A 23,027-nucleotide genomic window follows, 5' to 3' on the forward strand; every position below is an offset into this window, starting at 1 on the left:
CTGTCAATCTGAAGCAGATCAACTTCAGATCTTGAGGCAGGGGAAACATCAATATATAGGGCCATCTTTGGGGCTGCCAATTTTCATATACTTGCACAATCTCTCAACTCTGAATTTATACCCCCTCTAAAGTATGGGCAAGCTTTTGCATATTAATATTTTATTCTGTTATGCTGAAAATGTATCATCATCATAAAAACATTTAAAACAACAAAGAGTTATCTACTTATTTGCAACTATATAAAAATCCTTAGTAAATTTTTTTTAAAAAGGGTACATTCTTACTAATATACCAACACCAGTACAGGAGGCAACCTACAGCCTAAGTTTAACTCTGCTTTGGAAAATCACACAATATAATTAGCAACTCATGTTTCTATTACTTTACTGACAATTTTTAGAAATGCTAAATATAGTTTTTCCAAATAAAATTTTTAGTAACTTCTACTTTAGAAATCTTAAACAGTAATAAACATTGCAAAGAATGAGTACACTTTAACCATTTGTCTTTTTTTCTAAAATAGCATATAGTATTACAATACTGGTACTTACTTGTACTTTCCAGCAATAGGCCATAATAAGCTGTAGCATTAATCTCCAATTTTAAAAAGTAAGTAAAGCTTTGTTTATGAAAGCTTATTGTTTATTTCTAAGCTTTTGATTATTTTGGAAAAAATATAAAAAATGTAATCTGCCATCTCATATATTCCTTTATTTAGTAGTTAAGCCTTTAAAAAAAGAAGAACCAAATAATATCAGCCAAGTTTGATTCTCTCTGGATTGTGATTAAAAACCACATGTGTTCTTCTTCATTAAAAAGCTAAAGCTTCCAGAGCAAAAAACAAAAACTCAATTCATTTAGTAGAATTATTCCCTGTTCGTCTAAATTCTGTTCGCTTTCTTGTTTGTCAACTCTTTTCTTTCCATTTTATACTCTAGGCTGTCTCCCCTCATTTCAAGCTTAGTATTTACTATTCTGTGGAACTGAGAAGAAGACAGTGGTTAGGGAAGGCAGTGGGCTTGCTTGCCAGAAATCTGATCCCTTTCAATGAAAGAAGCCAGTGAATTAACATAACCAAGGTCTGGAAATACTATCTGTAAACCCAATTAGGCAGAAAACAAAGAACTTTAACAACAGAGAGAACGCTAAATCGAGATTCAATTCTTATAATTTCATAGCTATATTCCTCTAACAGATTAAATCATCCTAATTCACTACCCCCTATGCAAATAAACAAATAACATAATTACAAAACATGTTGATTACATTTTAACATAAAAATGTTTCTCTTCTTAAATATTAAGCAGGCTATAAAATGAGAAAACTAAATTACTGTTATTAAAACTCACTGTTTCTAGAATTCTGAGTCTTAGAGAAACAAAATAACTATTAGCCAAATTATCAAATCCTATATGCCTTTTCTTTCTTTTTTTTTTAAAGTCAGGGTCTTATCTGTGGCCCAGGCTGCATCGCAGTTCACTGCAGCACTGACCTCCTGGGCTCAGATGACTATAGTTGCAAACCATCATGCCTGGATAATTTTCTATAGAGACAAGATCTCGCACTCACCATGTTACCCAGGTTGGTCTCAAGTGATCCTCCTGCCTCAGCCTCCCAAAGAGCTGGGATTATAGGTGTGAGTCACTGCCCCTGGCCCTTACATGCATTTTTGATGAATAGAATACTACTCTATAAATGAATTTGAAGAACTAGCATTTTCCAGTTATTTTTATAAAATTGGTTCTCGACAGTTTTTTGCAAAGAGAAAGAAGAAAGTAAAGTTGTATGAGTGTTTTTCTCAATGGGATAATGATCTTAAGATGTGTATGGCTCATTTGCCACATCTTTATATTGGCATGAATGGCTGTTACAGAGAAAGAAAATTTACCATGGCATACTTGCAAATTTCACTTCATGTCCCTGAAAAACATTATGTGGAATCAATATTTTGTGTATTTGGAAAACAAACATGAAACTTCTAAAAGGCTAAATCCTTTATGATATTACAATTAATCTGTAGGCATAAAATGTATAAAGCTTAGAAGATGTCCTCAAAGTTGAAAATATTTCTAAGAAAAAAAGGAGTATTCAAGAGAATAAGACAACCCATAGATTGGTAGAAAAATATCTGCAAAAGACTATCTGATAAAGGACTGCTATCCAAAGTGTATGGGGGAGGGGAGCTCTTAAAACCCAAGGAAAATGAACTGATTAAAAAAAAATAGGTGAGAGACCTGGAAAGTCACCTCACCAAAGAAGATCAACTGACAGCAAATAAGCATGTAAAAAGATGCTGAACATGTCATTAGGGAATTACAAATAAAAACAAGATACCATTACACATCTATTAGAATTACCAAAGCCCACAACCCTGACAACACTGCAGGGTGGTGAGGATGTGGAGCAACAGGAACTCTCATTTCTTCCTGATGAGGATGCAAAACAGAACAATCTGGAAGACGACCTGGCAGTTTCTCACCACACCAAATACATGCTTACCACAGGATCTAGCAATCATGCCCCTTGGCATTTACCCAAATAAATTGAAACGTAAGTTGACAAAAACTTATATAACAACCTTATTCATATTTGTCAAAATTTGGAAGCAATGAAGATGTGTCCCTGTAAGAGAACAGATAAATAAAGTGTGGTGCGTACTGACAAAGGAATATTAGTCAGCACTAAAAATAAATGAGCTATCAAGCCATGAAAAGAAATAAAGGAACCTTAAAGGCATATCACTAAGTGAAAGAAGCCAATCTAAACATCTATTTAGGCCGGGCTCGGTGGCTCAGCCTGTAATCCCAGCACTTTGCAAGGCCGAAGTGAGTGGGTTTGAGACCCGCCTGGGCAACTTGACGAGACCTCATCTGTACAATAAATCAAAAATTAGCCGGGCATGGTAGCGTGCGCCTGTAGTTCCAGCTACTTGGAAGGCTAAGGCAGAAGGATCGCCGGAGCCCAGCAGGTCAAGGCTGCAATGGCCAGGAGTGGTCATTGCACTCCAGTCTGGGTGACAGAGTGAGACTCCAAGTAAAAAAAATAAAAATTAAAAAAAAAAAATCTATTTAGTATGTAATTCTACCTATATGACACTCAGAAAGAGTCAAAACCATGGTGACAAAAAAAGGTTAGGTTGCCAGAGAGGAGGAAGGAGGAAGAACTAGGGAGAGCACAGAGGATTTGAGGGGCAGTGAAACTATTCTGTATGATACTGCAATGGTGGATACATACATGTTACGTGTACCTGTCAAAACCCACAGAATGTTCAACACCAAGAGAGAGCTCTAATGTAAAATATGGGCTCTGGGTGATAATGATGTATAAGGCAGGTTCATCAACATTACGAAATGTACCACTGTAGTGTGGATGTCCAGTGGAGAGGCTGTGTGTGTGGAGGGATATGAACTTTATGCTCTATTTCACCATGAACCTAAAATTGCCCTAAAATAGTCTATTTAAAAAGAATCTAAGAATTTAAATATTAAATTCTGATAGTGGTTATAAAAATAAAACAGTATTTTCACACTACCATTTCATTTTAGTATTAATATTATTTGCCAAATATCACAGAACACAACCAGTGCTATCTTTTGAAGCATTGACATAGAGTCATTCAATTATAGGATTCGCTTAAACTCACAGATCAGTTTCTGCTCCACAGGCTAACAGAAAAAACGTTGACACAATGGCTGTAAGGATTAAATAAAAAGGACTCGTGCAACCAATTAACATACAATCAGCAATTAGATTCCCTAACCATTAATAAAAAAATTTTATATTAAGCAGCAAGGTGGGGGATACTTTAACAAATTCAAATTCAGCTATTCTTTCGTTTGCTCAAAATGTTAGTCTCTGTAGGTCCATAAATTGGTCTGTGTTACAACAGTATCAAATTCAAATTTAATTTCGACCTAGGCAAATTTTAGTTTATTCTTTACTTTTATTAAAAGATAATCCTTGCTAAAAGTTTTTTGAAGAAACAAAACTGATAAAGATATCTCTTCTAGAGTCTGAATATCATCACTAGAGCAAAACTGGAAATGAAAATGTTTATTACAAATTGCAAGATTCCTAGTATTTTATGCATCCTGTGGGCAATAAGCTCTTCCTCAGAAAGTTCTATTTGTGTCTACTATATTTAAGCCATAAGCAAATCTTTTAACCCTAACAACCTGGGAAAAAATTGTCTTAAGTTCATAGAGTGTTATACGCTACAGGAAAGATCAATCAACATTTGCTGATGTGGTTAGAAGACAAGACCTCCAATAGTTTATAAAGACAATGCAAATTTATGTTCAATGTCTGCAGCCCAAGTTTAATAAAAAGACAAAGCTTCATTCATGTCAAGTTCTGCTGACTAACTCGGGCCTTTAATCTTCCTCCCTGTATCTTTTTGACTGTCCCCTTCTTCACGTTGTCTCACAACTGTCCTAAACGTAAGTAAAAGATACCTCATTCACATAAAAACTTAAACTTTCTCTCCTGCTCCTTCTCTTAAAAGAGCAAGAGACAACCCATTTTCTACTGAAAAACTCCTGTGTGGCTATCAATAACCATCAAATGCCAAGCCTCCTCAAATTTACAAGAAGGACAAAAACTGGGTGAAGATCTTATGATTAAATGAAAGTCAATGCTGTGGTTACAAAGCGTTAGAACATTCTCTATGGTATAAAAATCAGAATACTTACAGAAAGAGTTGCAGTTGCTAAGAGATGGCTAGTGAACTCCTTCAGCTGAGAAATTAAGGCTTTATGGGTTCAGAACAAACCCAGTTGAAATTCAGGGGCCAAAGAGTGATTAACATTTTCTTCAGATTTTAGTTTCTTTCATAGATCACAACAATTAAAAATTATGTAAATTAAAATGATTCAAACAGAACTTGGAGTGATCTAAACAGTTTAATGCTTATTAAATGCTCTATTATATAACACTGCTTAGAACCAAAATTATCACAGTAACAATTACAGTTGACCCTTGAACAACACAGGTTTGAGCTAGGAGTGTCCACTTTCCACTTATACACGGATTTTTTTTTTTTTCAATAAATGCAACTAGCCAGCCAGGCATGGTGGTTCACACCTAGCACTTTGGGAGGCTGACGTGAGAGGATTATCTGAGCCTACAGGTTTGAGACCAGCCCAGACAACTTGGCGAGAACTCATTTCTACAATAAAATTCCCACTCCCTGCTGATATGGCCTATGTGCCACTATGTTCATCCTATAGTATACTAACTACCAGGTACGACACTGTCCTTATGTGGAAGTGTAGGCTCTTCTGTTTTCATCAGATACATCAGAGGTGGAATGAGGGCCTGGGACACTGTGCTCTTTGGATTAGGGAAGCCAGTCTGCCCAGTTGGTATGTAAGAGGTACACATCACTTTAGCATAGCCAGGTGTGCTGCACTGGTAGCGAGGGTTCTGATATCTGCACTGGAACTAAGGGTCATCTGAAAGGCTCCTATGCTTGGGCTGCCTAGGAACTTCTGTTACCTCCTTGGGTTCATGCCCCACCCCATCCTAAATGTTAAGATCCTGTGCTACGGAATCCCATTCCTGCTCAAATCTCTTGTTGCATATAAGCAGGGTGGTATACAGGAGACAGATTCAGAAGCTGGCCACACACACCAAGGTCACCATTTGGGTAATGGGAAAAGATGCAGGCGAACACGGCTCTGAGACTGCAGTCAGTAGCATTGTCTTTGGCCACAGGGAAGTGAGAAATTGCTGACCACATTTATCCAAAACTTGTAAAAATAACTCTCCCTGTGGTAGGGACTTTGTTTTGTTCACTGCTATGTCTCCAGGGCCATAAACCATTGTCTGGCACATAGTAAATATTTGTTGAATGGATGAATGAAGTTTTTCTTCTCAACAGTTCCTGGCTACATTTGGAAAAAAACAAAAGTGCCTCAGCATGGCCTGAGTGACCCAGCTCCTGCCTATCTCTCTAAACCCAAACCAGAACACTTGTAACTTCACTCAGCAATGGTGGCTTTGGCAGAAACATCTTTTTTCAGCTTTCCAAACATACCGGGCTCTTTTCTCCCTTGGCTTTTTACATGGAAGCACCCTTCACCCTCAGCCTGGCTTCGCTGCATTCTTCAGGCTTTAGTTAAAAGTCACCTTAGAATGGTCTTTCTGAGATCACCATCTAAATGACATGTCCCCCTGGTCTTTCCTACAGCATTCTCTACTCCTTTGTTTCCATCACGGCACTTCACATGACTTGGGATGTTTTTACATACTTGTTTGTCAATGTGTAATAGCACTGTTATAAGCAGACTGTGAGTTCCTGGGAGTAGGGAGTATGTCCATTTTATACAATGTTGTATCCAAGCACCCAGTGCAGTTCATGGCTTCACAAACACTGATGAATAAATAAGCAATGAGAATGGCAAAATGATAGCCATGTATGGAATGGACTGGAGAGGTACAAGGAGAGTAGAGACAACTGTAACAGCTCCAACAAGAAGTGAGAGAGAGCCTGAAGCTAGGTGGTGGCAGTGGGAATGTGATGAAGGGTGCACTCAATAAATTCTGCAGATTATGACATGCTTTGTTCAGGATCTGAGATATTAAACGAGAAGAAAGGTGCCAAGGATAACCACAGGGCTCAAGGCTGGGCAATCAGGAGAATGGCAGCACCCTACACAGAAATGGAAATGTCTAGAGAAGATGAGTATAGCTTGTGGGGCCACACAGAGTGGGTAAGGAAGCTAGATACCTGCAGGGTGCAAGGTGCTTGAAAGATGCTGAGGATATTCCAGGAAATACCCAACAGTTATCTGGAAAGGTGCTCTCAGAAGAGATCTATCTAGAATAGAGATCCTGGCTGCAGATATAAGCATGAAATCCAGAGAGACAGAAAGAGAAGAGGGCTGAGGAAACAGAAAGAACTGCTCTGCCATAGTTATAAAATACGTGGCTATAATGTCCTGCTTAGACATTTATACTTCCTTGATCTTTTAAGCTTCTACTTCCAGTGATGGATCTGCTTTAAGGAGAGAAACTCAGGCAAAAGAAAGGGTCCCACTGCTGACTTTGTTAAATGGTCTTTTTAAAGAGCTGCTTCTTGAGGGGAAACTTTAATTTTACTCTATTATCTTCTTTCATAAGTTTACAAGGTTAGAAAGAAACAAACAAACCTCATACAATAATAATGACTTAGAGACATTATCCTTAGTTACTATGTATATTTTTCAGAAACTACAAGCAAGACTGACACTCTAGAATTAACATTACTTAAGTAAGCTAATGAAATAAAAACATGTCTTGAAAAGAAGTAGAAAGTGATTCAGTTTCTCTATTCTATTCTTCCCTAGTTAATGATGACAATGGTTAAAATATTTTAAATTGGTATAAAATATCAGCCCAATGAAAATCTAGCTGGACTGATTAAAACCATTTAGAGGGCAGAGATTGATAAATTAAAATTACAGCTTCCTCTTCCAATGTGACCAACATAAATTAAGATTCTGTTTATATATGTAAATGTCTAATTTAAACGAGGAAGTGTAATATTATTTTTTTTGAGTTGGAGTCTCACTCTGTCGCCCAGACTGGAGTGCAGTGGCCGCTCCCGGCCTTGACCTGCTGGGCTCCAATGATCCTTCCGCCTCAGCCTTCCAAGTAGCCGGAACTACAGGTGCACGCTACCACACCCAGCTGATTTTTTGATTTATGTAGAGATGAGGTCTCGCTGCCCAGGTAGGTATCGAACCCGCGGGCTCAGGCAATCCACTCACCTCAGCCTCCCAAAGGCGTGGGATTACAGGCTGAGCCACCGAGCCCGGCGGAAGTGTAATATTAAAAGAACTAGGAAGAAAAGTTTGCTAAAGAAACTCACAGTATGGATAACCATTATAAAAGCTAATATTAAAGCAATATTTTCAGACTTTAAAATACAATACAGTATTAAGCTAGAAAAAGTGCAACATACTTGGGAAGACTACCAGGCGTTTACAAAAGTTTAAAAATCTAGTGAAAATTACTGAAAATATTTTCTACTCTCAATATTGTTGGATACTCATTAAGATCAGTAAACAATTACCCTTAGTAAGAGAAAAAGTAACTCTATTAAGGACAAAGGTGCTGAAGTAAGAAAGCAATAATCTGAGAGCAAATCAAAAACAGAAATTATATTCTACCTACAAGGCAGTACCATAGTTACATGCATGTGGACAGAAGTATCACCTTGGTCAGCAAATGAGAAGGCTTTCCTGCAATGTTTCTCAGAAGGAGGGAGGTTTCCCTGTCCAGATAGGAATGCTTGTGCAGAAAAAGAGAGAGAAAAACAAAAAAAGGCAATAACAGAAGTCAGTGGAGGTTTTACATGTTTAAAATATAAAGCAGACAAAGCAAGAATGAATCTCTATAATTAATCTCATCTTTCCCCTAAAACTAAATGATATATGTTCACAAAGAAATTTTTTTTTTAAAGGAAAAGGAAAGGACAAGGGAGGCAGGCAAAAACATTGTTTATGTCCGTAGGCATGTCCCAGTGGACTCTGGTTGAGCCCCTGAGCTTTGGGAAAATGGGCAGAGCACAGAGCCTGCCTGCCTTCTTGGTCAGTGTTCATGAGCGCTGTGCACACAGCACAATACATGCACTGAGGACATGGCAGACACCAACAGCTGACCACTTCCCTCCCTAGTTAAAGCCTACATAAGACCTACAGAGCTTCAAATAGTACACTCTGATGAGAATAGACTACATCATTTTTAGAAATTTCTGCAGGTATTTCTAATCAATTCAATGAGAGCTGTACCAAGAGGAAAAATACTTTTCCTATTGAATACAGCTGTTTCCAGTACAATTTTATCAATCTACTCATTATAACAGAATAGTAACAGGACTATGTTACACAGTAAAAGGCTTGCACAGCAAATTAATGACATGAACAAAATATTAAGAAGTGCTGTACAGTTAAACTGATTAAATTTAAATTCAAGTTACATTTTCATTACAATGATTTCTGAGTAAAACAGTTCCTATCATTTTCCTCCTTAATGACTTTTTAGTAATGTTGTAAGGTAAATTGTGCAAATGTATTTATCCTTAAATTGCAGCTGCTTTGATATATAATTCAGACTTGCCTATCCCTAAAAAAATTCAAAATTAGTGTTTGTTTACTTATTTTCAGTCAGAGTCTTACTCTGCCGCCCAGGCTAGGGTGCGGTGTGGCACAATCACAGCTCACCACAGCCTCAACCTCCTGGGCTCAAGTAATCCTTTCACCTCAGCCTCCTGAGTCATTGGGATTACAGGCATGCACCACTATACCCAGCTAATTTATTGTTGTTTTGTAGAGACAAGGTCTCACTATGTTGCCCAGGCTTGTCTCAAATTCCTGGACTCAAGCAATCCTCCCACCTTGGACTCCCACAGTGCTGGGATTACAGAATTGAGCCACTGTGCCTGGTGATTTTAATACTTTGCAGTTACTAATCACCATATAAAATAATATTATAGAAAATATTCTATAATGTTATATAGTATATAAATCTAACTATATTTCAAGTTATTCTTGACAAATTATTGGGAAAGAATCATGCAAAAAAAAAATACTAAAGCAGCATCCACTCTTAGAAAGGACATGGTCATAGATGGTAAAACACACTACTTCAAGATTAGAAACATTGTCATAAAAGATAATGTTTACTTAATCTTTGCTCATATCTAAACTATGTTGAGCTTGCCACATGGTATTTCATTGCCTTCATTTTTAAAGTTGTGTTTTAATTCAAGGAAGGTGAACTTGTAAGCCTGCCCCTCTCACCACTCCCTAGAGAATCAAATGAACAAACCTAAGGTTAAAAACCATTTTGGATGTATACACCAAGATTAGAACTAACAAGGTCAAACAATAACAAGAACAGAAAATGATTCCTAGCTCCTTATTTACTTAGAAGGTATAGTTCTCTTAAAAGTGACTTGGTTGCTTCATCCATAAAAACACCAGGTAAGAAGAAATTTCTGAATATTCAATTTAGTTTGAGGCTAACCATCAGTCAAGACCAAGGAGAATATTGGGAAGCGAAAAAAGTGAAAAGCACAATTAAAGAAGAAAACTGTAATTTTCATTGCTCTTATTCCCACTCATTTTTGGCTATTCACATGTAATGGGGAAAAATGTATTGTTATACAAATACTACGTAAAACATATATAACATGTATTTCAAAAAGTTACTTTCCCCTATATTAAGATAATCATATTTCAAGTATTAACAAGAAAAATCTGCCTCAGGCCACCAAAACAATGAGGCAATGATATTTAGGTGTATTTGTTTAAAGGTTCAGAAGTAGAAGTTATTCACATATATGTACATATAGTATTTATTTATTTTAATAGACATGGGGCCTAGACTAGAGTGCAGTGGTACACTCACGGCCACCCCAGCGTCAACCTGCTGGGCTCTGGTGATCCTTCTGCCTCAGCCTTCCAAGTAGCTGCAACTACAGGCATGCGCTGCCATGCCTGGCTAATTTTTTATTTATTGTAGAGATGAGGTTTTGCCAAGTTGCCCGGGCTATGTTAATCAGGCTAGTCTTGAACTCCAGGCCTCAAGTGATTCTCCTGTGTTGGCCTCCCAAAGTGCTGGAATTATAGGCATTAGCTACCAGGACTGGCCCATTTAAAAATATTTAAAAAGCTTAAAATATAAAAAATAAAAAGAGAGTAATCATTATGGCTGGTGACCCCCAAATATGCCATATCCAAAAAAGGAGACCACAACAAAAGCTAAACATGATCATAAACTACATCCTGCTTGAATGGTCATATAACTATTCACAGCTTAGTCATCAGCAGGAAAGAAGGCAGATCTCCAGCATCTTTTTTTTTTGAGTTGGAGTCTCACTCTGTCGCCTAGGCTAGAGTGCAGTGGTACACTCACGGCCACCCCAGCGTCAACCTGCTGGGCTCTGGTGATCCTTCTGCCTCAGTCTTCCAAGTAGCTGCAACTATAGGCATGCGCTGCCACGCCTGGCTAATTTTTTATTTATTGTAGAGATGAGATTTTGCCAAGTTGCCCGGGCTAGTCTCAAACTTGTGGGGTCAAGCAATCCACTCACCTCAGCCTCCCAAAATGCTGGAATTATAGGCTGAGCCACCAAGCCCGGTCCTCAGCATCTTACTATCTAAACCACAGGTATTTGTAGCAGAAAGAATGAACATCTAGAAATCAGAAGCAGCAAACTCATTCCTTCAACAAATACCTTCATCTATCTTCGCTGGGCATGATGGTTCATGCCTATAATCTCAGCTACTTGGGAGGCTAAGGTGGGAGGATCACTTGAGGTCAGAAGTTCAAGACCATCCTGGGTAACACAGTGAGACCCCATCTCTTTAAGAAACATAAAAAGAAAAATTAGCCAGGCGTAGCAGTATACACCTATTATCTCGGATACTGGGGAGGCTGAGGTGAGAGGATCACTAGAGCCCAGGAGTTCGAGGCGCAAGTGAGCTATGATTGAGCCACTGCTCTTCAGCCTGGGCAGCCTTCAGTCTTGGGATAAGTTGCTAAATAAGGCCTTCTTATATATATATATATATTTTTTTTTTTTTTTAACCTCTATAAATGCAGTCAGAGGCTTACTTTTAATCCATTTTATTGGTTTATTTTCTTTCTCTCTCCCACTTTTCCTCTTCCTTTCATCTACTCAACTATTTATTAGGCTCCAGTTTTGAGCCTGGAATCATGCCAACCCTAAGGAGTCAAAGTTGACCAAGATAGGCATTTCTTGTCCTCACAGAATTTAGAGTCTGACAGGGAGACACAGGCCCACTGGCAACTACCATACAGTATGGCAAGTGGTACATAAGCAAGCAGGAGGTGAGTACCTAACTCAGAAATTAGGGGGTAGATAAAATAATTCTGAAAGCCTTAAAGTGCTGGAGGATGACTGGGGTTAGCGGGGTAGAGAGAGCAAATAGCGGTATCTGAGACTAGTGTTTCTTAACAGAGGGTGGTGCTGCCCTCAAGGAGAAATTTCAGAAAATGTTGAGAAACTTTTGGACTGTCACAAGGAAGAGGAGAGGAAGAATTACTGGTATTTATTGGGAGAGAAGTCATAAATACCATATGCCTCACAAGCATGGAACAATGTCACATAATAACAACAGAGTCCCACTTCCCACATGATTTTTTAATGTCCTTATACAGAAAATCATATAGATGGGAAATCTTATTTTATAACAATCTGAGCTAAGAACCTAATTCCATTTTACGTATAAAAAGTATGTTTGGAAAAATTTAATATTCCATGAATTTTCCAGGAATGCTATTACCCTGGGAACTAAATTGAGAAAGTCCGTACTTTTTTCGGTTCAGAATTTACAAAAAGCTGTACATAATGTTGGGAAATCACTTCATCAGTAGAAATCTAAATAGAAGGGAAGGAAAAGATGCCAGGACCACAACTGGTAGTATCAGTGTGCACTCTGTCATATGCAAGTAAATGACAGAAGAGACCTGGAATTCCTTTAACAAGAATTGAGAGTTAAATAATATTAAGTGAGTGAAAACACATGAAATGAACGTCATTAATAAAGATGGTTTTAAAAAATTTCATGTTTTCCGTCACACCTAAAATATTAATAGCACAATGAAAAAATCTACATTGTAAAAAAATCAGATGGCAAAACAATTTTATCACTACCTCATCCCACATTATTATGCTGGGAATAATTCTGTTACTACTTAGTAACAAATTCATCTTATTTACAAGATTTTGTATGCTCCCATTTTTTTCTACTGGACTACAAATTGTCTTAGTACATCTCCCTACTTCAGCTAAACTTATTTCCCTTTCTCTCTTACCATATGCAAGTATGTTGTATCTAAAACATGTTTTAATTCTGCTCTTTTCCCTGTATTTTTGTAAAAAAAAAAAAAAAAAGACTTCTGGTTTCTGAGCTTTTCACTTCTCTTAAATCTAAAGTTTTTGATTATATGAGTAAGTACACGGTCTGACTGTTTTTCTTTATGCCTTTTAATAGTGGTGGTCAAGCATTTACCCACTGAAATAAATATTTTTATTATAAATTACTTTTTGGTTATATCTCCTTCATATTAGGTGTTAAGATATTAGATTCATATAAAAATAGGTAAGTAGGTTATATTCTCTATGAACTTCATTTGGAATAGTAAAGATGGTGCTATATAAATTTTTATAAAAAGAAGGTGCTGGAACTGAAAGAATTGATAGCTGCTGCTTGGGCAGGAGAAATAAATAGATGATAATGCAAGTATTATATCAAGTATGGCTGATGCTTAAGAATGGTGGAGGTGGAACCAGAGCTGAAGTTGGAGAAGTATTTTCACTCTGGGAGATATAACCTATTAGTGGGTTGTGAAATCAATTTTCTGGGTTACTACCAGTATTTCCGGTATTTTTAAAGGAGAGGGAGGAAGGGAGAGAGAAGAGGAAGGCTAGGAGAAATCTGATTCAGCTGAGTGTGTTTCAGGGATTTAGGTGGGATTTTTCAATGCTTCATAGATAACTGAAGCAGCACTGTCTAGTGCAAATATAATACAAATCACAAATGTAATTTAAAATTTTCTAATAGCCACATTAATTTTAAACAGTATAGAAAGAAGACAATGAAATATTCATATATTTTATTTAACCAGAAATATCCAAAATATAATTTTAATAACACAAAAATATTGATGAGATTTTTTTACATTCTTTTTTTTGAACTAAATCTTTGAAATCCAGTGTGTATTTTAACCTTATAGCCCATCTCAATTTGCATTAGCTGCATTTTAAGTACATAAATGGTTACCACATGGGTCAGTGTAGCTCTCAAGCATCCAGATTTGTCAGTCACTGACCAGAGAATACATTTTTGAAGAAAGGAACTAGGTTTTCACAGTTAAGCATTGTGCAGAAGAATCATTCTACTTGATATCCCCATTCTGAAGAACAGCTAAATCTCTTAAGAAATTTAAAAAGGTCATAGCTTTAAAGTAACAAAGAAAGCACGTGGTTTCAGGTTCCAACAAAAAACTCTTTACATCAGATACACTACCACTTATATGATCTTTCCATGAGTATTAATATTCATAATGCTGCTTACTTGTTCTTGCTAAGTTTTTTTGGGGAGGGGGTTGGGAGGGGGCTGGAATCTTATTTGGCTACCCAGTCTAGAATACAGTGGCACAATCACAAATCACCAAAGCCTCGACCTCCTGGGCTTAGGCAATTCTTCTGTCTCAGCCTCCCAAGTAGCTGAGAATATAAGTGTGTGCCACCACAACCCACTAATATTTTATTTTTATTTTTTGTAGAGACTGGGTCTCACTATTTTGCCCAGTCTGGTCTCAAACTCCTGGTCTCAAGTGATCCTCCCACTTTGGCCTCCCAAAGTGCTGGGATTACAGGTGTGAGCCACCATGCCCGGCCTGTTTTTGCTAATTTATTTTTAACTTTAGCTTAATTTTTATTTGAAAAATTAAGGGTATATGACAAGGCTTCATCATGTAGAGTTCTAATGAATGCATTCTTCCTCACTGATATCTAAGTAGTCTCATGAAATGTTTATAGAACTTACAGGTGTCAGTTCAGCCTGTTCTTCTGTGAAGTCAATATGATGCTTGGCCTGCTTGCTGGAACATCTCAGAGAAATAGCATGCTGTGAAGATGCAGGAGGGAAGAAAATGATAGGTAAAGGAGGTGAAAGGGCAGCAACTCTTATTACCGTGCAGGAAGAGAAAAAGATCACTGAAATGAAAGAATAATGAAACAAAATAGTAATGAAAAGTTGCATGCAATTACTGTTCATTTTTTTATGCAACAAGTAAAAAGATAAGCACCAGATGATCCTAACCCTTGATAATTTAAGGATAATCTCATTCCCCTCTGAGAGTCTAGTTCTGTGGAAGAACTATGCAGAAACATTACATCCAACACCAATTCGTGCTGGCAGACCTCACTGTGCCTGACCAAATTTGGTAGCACTCTTTATCTTCTTCCCTCACTCTGCTAAGTCATCTTCTCAATGCCTGTTCCAAGTCTCCATGTTCTCCAAGCTTCTCGCTTTCCTCCTCCCTCTCTTTATACGCCCTCATTTCTTTCCATGACTAAGAAAATCACATGCATCTTCCATAAGAATCTTTATCACTAGAGTGCATCCTGTAACTACACCCATATTCTCATCCTTCCCTCTAGTTCTGTATGAATAAGTGTGCTCTGTTTCCCCCTCCAAAGCTCAGCATGTTCTGGATCTCTCAGTCTCTGAGACTCAAATGTATCTGTAGCACTCCACCTCATACTCTGAATTATAACCTGATAAGGATGCTGTGTTTTATGTTCACAGTTTTATCCCTTACAGTTCAGCACTGTGCCTAGGCACTCATATCTTTATGGAATGTATGAAGAACTTATGATTTCTGCTCAGGCTTCATGTCACATACTTGGCCAGATCAAGACAGTTTTTGCTTTTCCTCCTGTCTTCTCATTAAACATATTCTGCAGCACTGTTTCAATGACTACATAAACAGAAAGCCTGTTAAATCTTTATTGCCAATATCCTTGTTCTTAGGAAACAGAGACTGAAGTACTAAGTCCCTACATATAGATGAGTTGTTCTGAAAGTCCATTCGTAAGTCCAACAAAGTTAGACTAGGTACCCAACTAACACAATCAGCTATATAGTACTGTACTGTAATAGGTTTATAATACTTTTAACACAAATACATAGCAAACAAAAAATAAAGGAAACATTTTTAATCTTACAGTACAGTACCTTGAAAAGTATAGAGGTACAGCACAGTATAACAGCTAGAGTACAGGGGCTGACATTGAGTGAACAGGCAAGAAGAGTTACTGACTGGAGGAGGGACAGGAGGTGGGAGATGGTAGACCTGAAGGATTGTCAGCAACAGGAGACGGAGGGCAAGCTGCAATGTCACTCACGCCTGATGTTGATGGCACAGGCTCTGGTTCCTTACTGAATTTAATTCTATCTACACTCTTGAAAAAGATGATTCAGGATGTCTGTGTAGTAGCTCTTTTTTTCTTGTCATAGACGGCATGGCAGCACTGGCTTGCATTCTGAACAGCTGCTACAATCTTTGTGTACTGTTCTACATTCGGGTCCTATGCCCCCAAAATAGTGCCTCTTCAAATAAAGAAAATTCCCTTACCATTCCCTGCATGTGAATCTCTTTGGTTCTTCTTCTTCCTGTCTCTCTTCGTCCTTACTCTGAGCCTAAAATTCCATCAGGTCTTCATTAGTAAGCTCCTCATGTTGCATGGAAAGGAGTTCAATTAATTTGTCCTCTTGTAGATCTATCTCCAGCTTCTTTCTGAGGGTCATTAAGTTGCTGAAGACCTCTTTGAACTCCTCATCTACCTTCTCAAATTCACAAGCAAACTGAAATTTGTGAGTAAACTGTGGGCAAAGGTTCTTCCAAACCCCACTCATGGTGACAGCTGTAACCTCATACAAGCAAAGTCAGTGTTTTTTATGGCCTTGTAGATGTTACAGTCCTTCCAAAATTATTGCAAGGTCGTTCCTGATTCATCACTCACCTTTACTGCCTGACAAAAAGTATGATGTAAATAAAATTTTTTGAAAATTGCTGTAATTCCCTGGTCCATAGTTTGGATGAGTGATACAGTATTTGGTGGCAGATGAACTAATTTGATGTTGGGATGAAAGTTGTCCATGAATGGGGATTGGCCCAGAGCACTGTAGAGCAGCAAAAGAATGTTGAGTGCATTGTCTTTCTCCAAGCAATGTATCTCTAACTCTGGGATAAAGTAGTGGAAAAATCAACCCTGGAAAATGGCCTGTGTAATCCAAACTTTGGGGTTACTTCTACCACACAACTGGGAAAAAAGCCCTTGATTGTGTATTTAAGGGCTCATGGATTCTCTGAATGATAAAAGAGGCTTCAGCTTCATAGCAGAAGCATTGGCACCAAAAGACAGAGCTAGCCTATCCTTTACTGCTTTATAGTCTGGCATCAACTTTTCTTCCTTACTGATGTAACTTTGGCCTGGTATCCTCTTCCTGTACAGTCCTATCTCATCCACATTAAAAACCTGCTCTGGTAAATACACACCTTCAATAATTTCTCAGAGTGTTTCAGGAAATTCCCAGGCAGCTACCATATATGCACTCGCCGCCTTGCCACTTACTTTTACATTCTGAAGGTTGGCTCTAACTGAACCGATGAAATCAGCCATGGCTAGCATTTAAAAATGCACCCTCTGACTCTTTACTGTTTCTTCTTCAAGTCTTCATAAAGGCTTTTAGCTTGCTCTTGAATCAGCATTAACCTGAGTGGGACTCGATGCTGAAACTGATCCTGCATCCACACAGTGAGAAGTTTCTCCAACTCCTCCATCATTTTTCCAGATTTCTTCAATATTATTGTCGACAGCACTGGCATAGCAGACTTCACATGTTCCATGATCTTGTCCTTGTTCTTTAGAATGGTTAAATGATTCATGTGATAAGAACAAGAAACGTCGAGCTCGGTGGATCAGCCTGTAATCCCGCACCTTTGGGAGGCTGAGGTGAGTGGATTGCCTGAGCCCGCGGGTTCGAGACACGCCTGGGCAGGCGAGACCTCATCTCTACAATAAATAAAAAAAAATTAGCCAGGCATGGTAGCGCGCGCCTGCAATGCCGGCTACTCGGAAGGTTGAGGCGGAAGGATCCCCGGAGCCCAGCATGTCGAGGCTGCGGTGGCCGGGAGCGGCCACTGCACTCGAGTCTGGGCGACAGAGTGAGACTCGAACTAAAAAAAAAACAACAAAAAAACTACTATCTTTTTGCCTTGTTCCATTCTTTCAATTATTTTCACTTTTGTTTCCCATCATTATCGCTTGGTGCCTCTTAGCAGTACCAGCTACAACGCCACTGCTTTTATGCTTGCTTCCGGACATCCTGGGCTTGAAATAAAGATACTGTACTACTGTACCTTATACAACACTGTAAAGTACACAAAAGCACAACCACTTGTAGACAATGTTCACCAGACACATGAACTAACTTACGTGATTAGACATGTGAACTCAAATTTGTGCAACTTGAAGGTTCGCATGTAGGGGCTCACTGTATTAAGTGCTACAAGGGCATGATAAATGTAGCCAATTCTCAAATAGTTTAGGAAAAAAATGCAGATATAGAATAAAGTAAATGTGGCAAAATGTAAAAAAAATCAGTGAGTCTGGTTAATGAGCTTCTTGAGTTCCTTGTCCTGTTCTTTCAAATTTATTTAAGCTTGACGTTATTTCAAAATTAAAAGATTAAAAAAAAAATCTGTTCTCTCTAGACTCAATTTTGCGCAATGTTTACTGGTTAAATTTTTTGAAAATCTAAAGTATTCAACAAGAGATGACTGCCTGTGTACCATGGAAAACAGTATGATGGAATATTGTATAGTTATTAAAATTCAGTACACCGTTACCAAAAAAGGATACATGTAAAGTGACAAAAATACAAAATAGAACATGTATAAACAGATTAAAACTTATTTTGCTACATTAACATGGATCCAAAGGGATTTTGGAATAATATAGTTTATTTAATGTTAATTAAGTCCCAATTATATAAAATACTTAAGTAGTTTCTTACTAAAAATTACCTGCCAAGTCTAATCTTTGTCTACTCTTTATCACTATTTTTATAAATCAAAAAGATGTGCTCAAAACATAAGAAAAATGAATTTGAGGCTCAATTTTCCCCATAAATTTTGCTCTAAACTTTCTCAGTTCCAAAAACTTTCATTTGTGTGACCAAGTTACCAAATTCTCTATCAACCTTTCAAAAACTCTTCACAAATCTCTGCAAAGTAAATTGCGGGCCATCACTTTCTTGTACTGAATCTGTAACATGTTAAAACAAAGTACCATTTACAAGCTGGAGTCCCTGTGGTAGGAGGGCACATGTTGAAAAGCATTGATCTGAACATAGGAGCCAAACCCAATTAAGAAATGGCCTTGTACCAATGTCGTGGTTACAAATAAAACACTTCCTTGTGAAAGCTAATACTTTCTTTTTTTTTTTTTTGAGTTGGAGTCTCACTCTGTCGCCCAGACTGGAGTGCAGTGGCCGCTCCCGGCCACCGCAGCCTCGACCTGCTGGGCTCCGAGGATCCTTCCACCTCAGCCTTCCATGTAGCTGGAGCTACAGGCGTGCGCTACCACACCCAGCTACTTTTTTGATTTATTGTAGAGATGAGTTCTCGCCTGCCCAGGCGGGTCTCGAGCCTTCGGGCTCAGGCAATCCACTCACCTCAGCCTCTCAAAGGCGCGGGATTACAGGCTGAGCCACCAAGCCCCACTAAAGCTAATAATACTTGTGCACTGCCACTGGAAAAAAGAAGCGGAGACTTATGACCAGTCATTAGTGTTTCAATAGAGATTTCAATCATCTTTACTGACAAGGATATGTGTTTTTCATAAGTATATGTTGAAAATAAGCATACCATGATGGTTAAGAATGCAGACCCCAGGGCTGGGGTGCCTGGGTTCAAGCCCAGGTTGGCCATTTACCAGCAGTGCGATTCTGGGCCCGTCATTTAACCTGTTATCTCATGGGTAAACTAGGGATAATAATAACATGTCTCCAAAAGTTGCTATAACTAAATGAATGATAATAACATTATTGCTATTGTAAGAGTCAGAAACTACCAGCCCTCACCTGAATTTTATTTAAGCTTAAACTTGTTTAGAGTTGTTAAATTGTAGCTTATATTATATTCATAAATATACTAAAACACCACAAGATGGGGATGTTACTGCATTAATCTCTTTGTCTTTTCCTCTCTTGCCCCTGTAGTTCTGTATCTAGGTCTGGCTGGGAGAGCACCAACCAGTCTACTTGTGTCTTGATTCTCCTTCAATTCTGTGACAAGCAGCAGGATATGGTGGCGTGAATTCTACAACCAGTCTGTTTGGGCTCAAACCCTTGGGCAAGTTATTTAACTACTCTCGGTCTCAGTTCCTTCCATTGCAAAAATAGGGGTAATGGTACCTACTCCACAAGGTGTTGTGCAAAGTCAGTGTGCTAAGACATGTAAAACGCAATGTCTAACATAGAATACACATTCACCATAGTTACTGCTATTATTTTCCATATTTTTTCCTTTCCTCTTTACTCCTCTCTCCTTTCCTTGATTGTATATAGCCAGTAAAAGATTGAATGCTTTTCAAACTGTTTATTTTATATTTTATAACCCCTAACTTTAAATATAGATGAATATATTGCTACTCTTGCCCTCCACAAACCTAAAACAAAACAGACCTAAAACCAAATTAAGAAGCCTTTTACTTCTATAGAACAATTGCACGAATTCCCAAGAAAAAACACAAATAAGAATCAGGTGCTGTGTCAGTGTAAATTGGGAGGGCGTGTGTTTGAAAAATATTTATGTGAACTAGACTTTCCCCATGGTTTGCACCATACCTTCAGCCTCTTTTTTCATCTGTACCTATTCCCTTAAATTTGGAAAAGGTTTTGCTGAATCTTATGAAAACTTGATCTTGTATTATGCATATTATGATGAGGAAGAAAGCTTCTGAATCTGCTATAAACTACAGTAATAGCTTTGAAAAGTATTTCCACTTTAAAAAACATATTTTTATGTGCAAAATTCCAAATTTAAAGGATCATTAAAGTTTAAATCCCACCAGAAAAATAGGGGTACATTTTAACATACACCTTTAATCAGTAAAACCTAGTCCATATGAAATTTATGTGCAATTATCATTTAAATGTGCAAACTGTTAAGCTTATATTGTTAACTGTTTTATCAGTTAACAATATATTTCACAATGGTTGAGAAATAAAGAGCCTTTATCAGAATTTATTTCAACTACAACGAATTCTAATTTTAAAAACACAGCAAATGATTATTGTTGATAGGCTTCATAAGAATACTGACTGAAGTTATTCTACAATTCATTTTATGTATCTCCATGGAGAATATTTTTATTCTTTGACACTCAGAAAAAAATCATTTTAAACAATCAGCTACACTTTAAAGATTTCTATGAAAATCAGGAAGCAATTGTTATATTTTGGAACTCAAATACATATTTCTCAGTTATTTGACCCACTTAATCTCTTTAGTCTTGGTTTTGTTGGAATAATGCACCCACCAAAGGCTTAAATGAGATATCAACTAGAAGGACAATATTTTACCAAAAGGTAAGGAAAAAACACAGACATTTTCTGATGTAAAATTGTACTGTGCCTGTCCCTGGTGGCTTTCAGAGAGTAAAGAGGCTGAAAGACGAGCCACAGTACTACATTCAAATGGGCAGCGACTACCCATGTTCCCAAGATTAAAAAATACCAATCTCAAATGGATGTTTCTTACTGGCATTTGGATCATAAAACTTTGGTAAAAACAACTATTCTATCCTGAGTTTCTCTCAAACAGTTAAGTATAATCACTGCCTCTAGAGAACTTAGTTGTGGAAAAAGTTTCACTATTAAGGAGTTTTCACACGTTACTTCACTTGTGGCACTCCATTCACTCCTTTGAAAGAAAACAACTGCTGATAACTTGAGAGTGAAAGCTTCTAGGATTAAAATGGCAGACTGAAACATGCATAGACTTGCTCAAATATTTCAGTGCTTCTTATAAGCCAAATACTATTCTAGATGTTAAGGATACATCTGGAATCAAAGAAAAGAGAAATCTCTGATGTAGCTTATATTCAAGTGGGAGGAGACAAAGGAACAAAATAAAATATATGGTATGTTAAAAGGGGATAAGCACTAAAGAGAAAAGTAAAGCAGAAAAAGGAAATAAAAAGTAACCGTAGGGCAGAGGAAAAGGAGTTTGATTTTTAGATATCATGATCAAAAAAGGCCTCATTGAGAAAGTGACATTTGAGCAAATCACTGAAGGCAAGGGATGGTAACTGGGGTAATTGGGAAGGGCATCCAGGCAGGAGTAAGTACAAAGGCTCTGAGGCAGGTTTTGGCTGCTGGCAGAGGACAGGAGGAGGTAGGAGGCAGTATGGCTGCAGAGTCAGGGAGGAAGGGAAGAAAATAGGGTCATGGTAATGGGAAAGCATATCAGATAAGATCCTGCAGGCTATTATAGGGGTTTTGGCTTTACTTTGAGTGAGATGCAGCCTTTAGGATTGAAGAGAGAAGACTCAATTTACCTTTCATAGGTAAGTCTGGCTGCAGTATGGATGATAGATTGTTAAGGGGAAGGTGAACACAGGAAGATCAGATGGGAGTTATTGCAAAAATCTAGGTCAAGATAATGCTGGCTTGGTTGCAGTGAAGGTGGTGAGAAGTGATCATATTCTAGTTATGTTCTGAGGATAAAGCTAACAGAATCTGCTGCTGAACTGGAAGGGTGGTGGACAAAAAAGGTTAGTAAATGAAGACTCCAAGGAATTTGCTTGGTGAACTGGAAGGATGGAATAGCCATTAACGGAGATAGAGAAGACAGTGAGGGAAGCAAATATGAAGAAAAAGATCAGGGCTTCACATTTAGACCAGTTAAATCTGAGCTGTCTATTTGTGATGACTTATTTTTGTCAACTAGATTGGACTAAGTGCTGCCTAGAGAACTAGTAAAGCATTATCTGTAGGTGTGTCTGTGAGGATGTTTCCAGAGAAGACGGTATGTGAACCAGTGGACTGAGTGCATAAGATGCACCCTCAATGTGATGGGCACCATCTAAGCAGCTGGGGGCCCCAGTCAGAACAAAAAGGGCAGAGAAAGGGCGATTTCCTCTCTCTCTCCTCCCTGGAGCTGGGACACCCTTCTCTTGCCCTTGGACATCAGAACCCCAGGTCTCCAGCCTTTGGATTATAGGCCTTATACCAGTGGGCCACCAAGTTCTCAGGTCTTCTAACTGGACGAGAATTCCACTCTCGGCTCCCTCGTTCTGGGGCTTTCTGACCTGGGCTGAGCCACACATCCATCATCCTAGGATCTCTAGCTTATAAGCCAATTTCTCTAATAAATCCCCTTTATATCTTATTGGTTCTGTTTCTCTGGAGAACCCTACTACATGATTACATTA

At 38.1% G+C, this 23,027-nt stretch overlaps 1 protein-coding gene across 2 annotated transcripts in view; it reads right to left on the reverse strand.

The window, feature by feature from the left end:
• The window catches only part of RAPH1 (Ras association (RalGDS/AF-6) and pleckstrin homology domains 1), a 51,497-nt gene that overhangs the window by 17,644 nt on the left and 10,826 nt on the right, over window positions 1-23,027 (reverse strand). For both annotated transcript variants that reach the window (XM_021707130.1, XM_021707129.1), the window contains exons 4-5: window positions 14,566-14,646; window positions 8,201-8,275 (exon numbers count right to left, since the gene is read on the reverse strand). In XM_021707130.1, coding sequence (XP_021562805.1) covers window positions 8,201-8,275; window positions 14,566-14,646 — 156 coding nt within the window. The remainder of the gene's footprint in view (window positions 1-8,200; window positions 8,276-14,565; window positions 14,647-23,027) is intronic.

Source organism: Carlito syrichta, unplaced genomic scaffold (genome assembly GCF_000164805.1).
Source record: "Carlito syrichta isolate Samal-C Ts95f unplaced genomic scaffold, Tarsius_syrichta-2.0.1 Scaffold316389, whole genome shotgun sequence".
Taxonomy (NCBI): domain Eukaryota; kingdom Metazoa; phylum Chordata; class Mammalia; order Primates; family Tarsiidae; genus Carlito; species Carlito syrichta.